The sequence below is a fragment of the Suricata suricatta genome, chromosome 2 (assembly GCF_006229205.1).
Source record: "Suricata suricatta isolate VVHF042 chromosome 2, meerkat_22Aug2017_6uvM2_HiC, whole genome shotgun sequence".
Classification (NCBI taxonomy): domain Eukaryota; kingdom Metazoa; phylum Chordata; class Mammalia; order Carnivora; family Herpestidae; genus Suricata; species Suricata suricatta.
Window position 1 is genome coordinate 149,726,063 of NC_043701.1, and position 6,899 is coordinate 149,732,961.

At 43.6% G+C, this 6,899-nt stretch overlaps 1 protein-coding gene across 2 annotated transcripts; it reads left to right on the forward strand.

Moving 5' to 3' along the window:
* Positions 1-360: 360 nt before the first annotated feature.
* On the forward strand, positions 361-5,056 carry ZNF32 (zinc finger protein 32). 2 transcript variants are annotated; one of them, XM_029932167.1, is made up of 3 exons: positions 361-443; positions 2,771-2,910; positions 4,115-5,056. In XM_029932167.1, exons 2-3 carry the CDS (start codon positions 2,841-2,843, stop codon positions 4,864-4,866), a joined length of 822 nt encoding a protein of 273 aa, XP_029788027.1. In that variant the 5' UTR covers positions 361-443; positions 2,771-2,840; the 3' UTR covers positions 4,867-5,056. The 2 variants fall into 2 exon arrangements, with proteins under 2 accessions (XP_029788027.1, XP_029788028.1); XM_029932168.1 differs by lacking the exon at positions 361-443 and having other exon boundaries at positions 2,828-2,914.
* The last annotated feature ends 1,843 nt before the right edge of the window (positions 5,057-6,899 follow it).

Genomic DNA, 6,899 nt, shown 5'->3' on the forward strand with positions numbered 1-6,899 from the left:
TACTCTTGCAGACTATCAACACATAACGCCTAAGCACCCAAGGCTCTTGTCCCTCCAAGACTTTGTTTCCTTTCACGAAGCCCTGCAAGAACCCCGGATTCCAGATTTCCTGGGCCAGCAGACGGCTTCCCGAGGCTGCTATTCCAGGCCTTGCTAATCTGAAAGGCGACGTCTCGGTCAGTGGACAGGGCGCCTCCGCCTTGAGGCCTTTGAAGGGTATCCGCCAGAGGACACCACGCGGGTCGGGACCTTTCAAAGCCCGAGTGGCAGGGCGTGCCGCCGAACTACGTTTCCCACAATGCTCCGAGAAACCCGGACGACCAAGGCCCAGGACCCGGCGGGCAGGCTCGCGCGGAGCCTCCTGGGAGTTGTAGTTCGGTGGCTCGCGCCGGCGCTGCTGTGAGCTCGGCGCCGGCCTTTGTCTACGGGCGCGCGCCGCTGCGGTGAGTGAGGCCGCCGGCCGGGTCAGTGAGCCCTGGCAAGGCGGGGCCGGTGGGCGGGCCGCCACCCCTGGGCCCTCCGGCCCCCATGACCCTGAGCAGGCCCGGCCGGCCTGATTCCCGAGGGAGGCCACCCGCGAGGGGAGAGGCGTGCGGCCCGCAGAGAAGGGTCCAGCTGGACCGGAGAGCGGGGTGCAGGGTGGGCCCGGTGGGGGGTTAGCTGAGGCGGGAGGGGAGAGGGCGCCCCGGGGAGCAGGGGCCCCTCCGACCGCCGCTCCGCAGGGCAGGGCGTGGGTGAAGGCCCCGCACCCTGGAGACGCGGGAGGGGGAGGCCAAAGGCAGGTGTGCCCAGGGGCCTGCAGTTAAGGTTTCACAACATGGCCTGGGGGTGCAACTCAGTCTCTAGGGACTGATCAGACTTGTCAGGGTGGAGAATGGGAGAAAGGACAAAATGAATTCAGACGTGTGGAGAAAAATAATCAGTCTACTCTCATCTTCTAACCCTGAAACTATCACCCAAGAGGATACCAAGACCGCAAAGTTAACCCCTTTCTGCTAGGCCTCTCCTGAGGACCATTAGGCCTTCAGTCCGTCCGTAGGTTACAGCAGAGATTTTTCACATTTGGTTCTTTCATTCCCCCAAGAGCCACTTGATATGACAGTGTTATTAACCGATTTAGTCAGTGAGAAAATATAGTGAGGGATGTTTCGTTACTTGCCTGCCCAAGGTTTTATGGGGTAATGGAGAAGCCAAGGCAAGAATCCAAGTTTCTCATGGCCTAAGTTTTTCAAAAGGATAAGTAGCCTTTCTGATAAGAAAAGCATTGTTCTATTAATAAAGCTATGTCTTTAAAATCTACTGGAAATTATTTCCTCAGATTTGTGACCTGGGGAGAAAAATAAGACAATCTCCCTTTTTTAATCAAGGAGGTTCCTGACACACAGCTGAGTTGTTACTTGTTGGAAGAGGTAGAGCTACTAATTCTACCCTCTTGTTCTGACCAGGCTATTTGCTGGATTCCCCCCAGGGACAGAGTCCAACCTTAGGTAGCAGTTTTCATGCCTATTCCACTGACTCTTGATGGATGTGCAGTTGTTGAGCAGTAACACCTTGAACTAACAAATGAACATCCTGTAGCATCCTGGCACTCTCATAGAGGATTCCTTTGTAGCTTCTACTCCAAATTGGAAGTGAGGCCTCCAAATACAAGTTTTAAATGCCTCTCCAGTCAAAACAAAATGTAGCAGAATGCACAGTTGTCAAGACCAGGTGCTTAGGTTAACAAAATAAAGCACTGTAGCATCACACTGCTATTTCATTAAATCAGGAGGCCAACGTTTTGATGAGACATATTAGACGGAAATAAAGATTATACATTGAATCACTGCATAAAGTGTAAGAATTCAGTAATTAAGATCCTAAAGTAAGAAGAAAACACTCAAAAAAAGAAGGTAGAGAAAGATAATACGGAGCAGGAGGATTCCTAGGATCTTGAAGATTCGTAAAATCTGGTCAAGCGCTGTTACGTTCTGTTCTATTTTATAGAAAGTCTCACCAGCTCTTTAATCATTAGAGAACTGTCTAGTGTAAGAGCATAGACTCTGGATCTCAAAAGCCTTTAATTTGATCCTTTACCCACCCTGGACTCCTTATTAGCACTGAGAATTTGAGCAGGTTACCTAGTTGGAGTGCCTTGGCTTGGTTTTGGGAGTCTGAAGTAGGTCTTCTCCAAGAGTTGACAAGTATTTATATGTAGAATTGGTATTCTCATATCTAGAAGAATAGGAGAGGGCAGTTTGGATCTGGAACCTCCTAAATATTGCTACAGGGTAAACATGAGATCCTTTGTTCTGTCCTTACAACCTGGGGGAACTGGAGGGGAGAGCTAGAGCCATTTGTATCCTGGAACCAATCATGAAGGCTAAAATGTTGGGTTTTTTAGATTCAGAATTCCTTTGGAGGCTTGAAGGGTAAAAGAGCAGATGGTTAGGTGGGGGAAAGAAGTGGGAGATCCCAATTACATGCCAAGGCTAACATACAAACAGGAGTGACCATTATCTTAGGATTGCCAGAAAGAGATTATGTGTTTACTTTATGTGTTCTCTGCTTTCCCAACTCATTTTCCAATTTGACTCGGGTGGTCACAGTACCTTTTGGCCAACTTTGCAGTTATGTTATAGGTGACTAAGATTATATCAGGCAGTCCAGATTTCCTTCATTTACTCATCCCAAAGTGGAGCTCCTGTTGACTTTATCCTTCTCACTTATCAATTCTCCTGCCCTTTCCTATTTGTTTTTGTTGTTCTGTTTTTTGTTTTTTCCTTCTCAGGTGTTCAAGAACAGCCCATGGAAGAATCATATGAAGAGGTGGTGATTGAGGTCATAGGGCAGGCGTGGACATGTTTGGATTTCCAACAGCTACCCTGCTGGACTGTCATGGAAGATATGCTCAGAATGTAGCATTTTTCAGTGAGTGAGTCGGTTGATCGCTGAGATGCCCTCAGCTCACAATATTCAGTGTCCCTGTCCTCAAGCACTGCTGACTCAGCGGAGGAGACATTTCTTTGGAGGAGTTCACTCTTCCTGGGGATTACAGGGAAAGCCTGGAAGCTAGAATTAGAAATAGCAGCAAAAATAGAGCAAGAGAATGGTCTTGACATGGAGGCAGTTTTGAAGTAGTCTCTGAGAAAATGAATGAGCAGCTTTACACCTCAGCACAATCATTGAATAAGGGTAAGGCAAGAGAACAAGGAGAAAATCTTCCTAGGATGACGCCAAGAAAACTCTTAATAGATGAATGGACCCATATTTAAAGTGCAGTAGGAGTCTCAGAGGTAGGGCAGTATGGAAAACACTGTCAGTAGGCATCTGCATAGAAAGTGTTTGAGAATAACTTCCAAACCAAAATTGATCTCAGTTCCACTGTAGCTTAGTAGACTGAAATAGCAAGGATTTTAAAGGGGAAAGTGCCTTGGATCAGAATCTATAATTGTCCTAGCTTGAACTATGGTATCAGATAAATTACTTAATTTCCTCGAGCTTCAGGCCCTTCATCTCTAAAATGGGACAATAAACTCTACCTCGCAGGGTTGCAGGGATTAGAGATAATAGATATAAGGTACCAAACGATCTGATACATATTTTCTGTCTTCATGGAGCTTACTCCACTGTCAGGAAAGCAGATTGGCGCAGAGATGGATTTCTCATTTATTTGTCTCTTTAGGGCCCCATACCTACTTTTATACTTTTTCTTACTAGAGTGCCTCCGAAATTTTAAAGCTTTAGGTCCTACACACCCTGGATTCATACCTTTTTTGGAATCAGATAAAACTTTGGTATGGGGCTCTATTTGCTCCTATGTAGTTTCCTTAATTTTTCTGAGCCTAAGTCTAAATTAAATTAAATTTAGAGGCAATATACTACTGTGGAGCATACCTGCATTTGAATCCCAACTTTACACTTAGCTGCAAGATCTTTGACAATCTCCCTATGCTTTTGTTTCTTTATGTGTAGCAATCTCATAGGATTTGTTTCCAGGACTAAATTATCTATGCAAAGTTCACAGTATAATGGCTGGCACTTAATAAGCACTCAAAGCATTGTTTCTTTTTCCCCTATTCTTCCCACTCAGCATATTGGTGCATCTTACATGACTTCCCTTTCCTTTTACCAGATGTGATGACAGAAGCCCACCACAAATATGACCACTCTGAGGCCACAGGATCCTCAAGCTGGGATTTCCAGAATTCTTTCAGAAGGGAGAAGCTGGAACAAAAATCCCCAGATTCTAAGACACTGCAGGAAGATTCACCTGGAGTGAGACAGAGGGTCTATGAGTGTCAAGAATGTGGAAAATCCTTCAGGCAAAAAGGTAGTTTAACCTTGCATGAGAGAATCCACACCGGTCAAAAGCCCTTTGAGTGTACCCACTGTGGAAAAAGCTTCAGGGCCAAAGGCAATCTTGTTACACATCAGCGAATACACACAGGAGAGAAGCCGTATCAGTGCAAGGAGTGTGGGAAAAGCTTTAGTCAACGAGGTAGTCTGGCCGTTCATGAAAGACTCCATACTGGACAGAAACCCTATGAGTGTGCTATTTGTCAGAGAAGCTTCAGGAATCAAAGTAACCTTGCTGTTCATAGAAGAGTTCACAGTGGTGAGAAGCCCTACAGATGTGATCAGTGTGGAAAAGCCTTCAGTCAGAAAGGAAGCTTAATTGTTCATATCAGAGTACACACAGGCCTGAAACCCTATGCCTGCACACAGTGCAGGAAGAGTTTCCACACCAGGGGGAATTGTATCCTGCACGGCAAAATCCACACAGGAGAGACACCCTATCTGTGTGGCCAGTGTGGGAAAAGCTTTACTCAGAGGGGGAGTCTGGCCGTGCACCAGCGAAGCTGCTCACAAAGGCTCACCCTTTGACCACGCTCTTCAAACAAAATTCTCTTTATGAATTAAAAGTACAAAACCCTCAGATGAAGCAACCTGTCCAATTCTATGGAATGAATGGAGACTCCTTCAGAAAGTCCATCATTGGGTAGGCATACTGACTTTTCTCCTTCCCCCCAAATGAGTATGAAAAATAAATGTCTTGTTTATTATCATTATCACATATGTTTCATAATTCCTGTCAGTTTATTTGGACCTGATTTCCCAAAGTATCTCCATTAATCTTGTGCATAACTTGGACATTGTTTTGTGTATAACAGATACAGATTTTAAATTTGTAGTTGACATCATTCATCTTTTTTAAAAAATCGGTCCCTATGAATGCCAAGATCTTTTCTTTACATATTCAAATCAATCTTGTATTGGATTCAAAACCACTGGGAATAATTCATCCCAAAAAGCTTGATAGCAAAACTTTATGATCTAAAGAAGTAAATAATATCAAAGGTCTCTGGACACAGAAATGTTTTAGAAATACCATGGGTTTGAACAGTGATGCAGTATTGCTCCCAAGATACCCTGATACCATTTGAAAATGTCAACAAGAATGTTCATATATCCCCATTCATAATAGTCATAAACTGGATAAAATCCAACAATAGGTAAAGTTATAATATATTGGGGTATGTTCGTATAACAAAATAGGACTCAGCAATGAAAACACACTGATCCACACAATAATATGGAAGAATCTCAAAGCTTTATATTGAGTGAAAGAACCCACATACACCAGGAAAAGCTAATCTATGGTAAAAGAAGTCAGATAGCGGCTAACTATAGGGGGAGGGGACTGGGTAAAGACTAACTTGAAAAGGGCATAAGGGAACCTTATAGAGTGAAAACATGCTCTATACCTTATTTCAGGTTTCAGGTGGTGGATGCCTAGGTCTATACAATTGTCAAAGTGCACTGAACTCAACACTTAGAATCTATGCATTTTCTTATGTGTAAAGTCTGCTTCAGTAACACTGAGATATTTTTAAAACACTGCACACAAATCCTATAACACTAATCTCATGAGTCTGTCCCCTCCACTTGAGTCTGGGTAGGCTTGTGAGTGCTTCAAACAAAAAATAACTCCTGCTACATGATTTCCAAGAATAGGTCTGAAGAGTTCTTTAAAGGTGTGAAAAGTTTCTACATGATTCTCTTGAGACGCTTACACTGGAGAAACCCAGCTTCCATGTGAAAAGTCTGTCTCGAGACCACTATGATGGACAGAGGGGCATGTAAGTGCTCCAGTTGACAGCTTCAGCTGAGGTCCCAACAGATAGCCAGCATTAACTACCAGCCATGTGAGTGAGCCAGTGTAGATGTCCAGCCAGGTGTAACCTACGGATGACTGGAGCCCCAAGTGACATCTGACCAAAACTGTATGAGAGACCCCAGTAACGACAGCCTTCCCAAATTCCTAACGCAAAATCATGAGAGAAATCAAAAGTGATGGTATAACCACTAAATATTTAGATTATTTATTACATAGAAATAATAGAACATAAGATTTTCTAAAAGTATAAGATACTATGAAAAGAAAAGGAAAAGTCTGGGAGAATATCTTGAGATTTACTTACTGATTAAACCTAAACAGGAAATCATGATTTAAGATTAACCGGAAAGCTTACGATTTAAAAGTAAATAATCATTTTGACAAAATAGAAGGCAAGATATAGATTAGTTAACCCAGATACAAGTTAATATGAAGAAGTAAATGCCAGTCTCTAGCACTCCTGCACGGTAAGAGATTTATTAGATACTTCAGTCACAAAGAGGCAGTTTAAAAACACTGCCCACAAATTCTTTCATCTCACAAGGAGATGGAGGTCTGTTTCACCTCCACTTGAATTTGAATTGGCTTATGACTGCTTCAAACACAAAAAACAGCAGAACTAATGCTACATGACTTCCAAGAATAAGTCTGAAGAGCTCTTCAAAGGTTTAGAAAGTTTCTGCATGATAGATAGAGATAAATACACACACACACACACACACACACACACACACACACA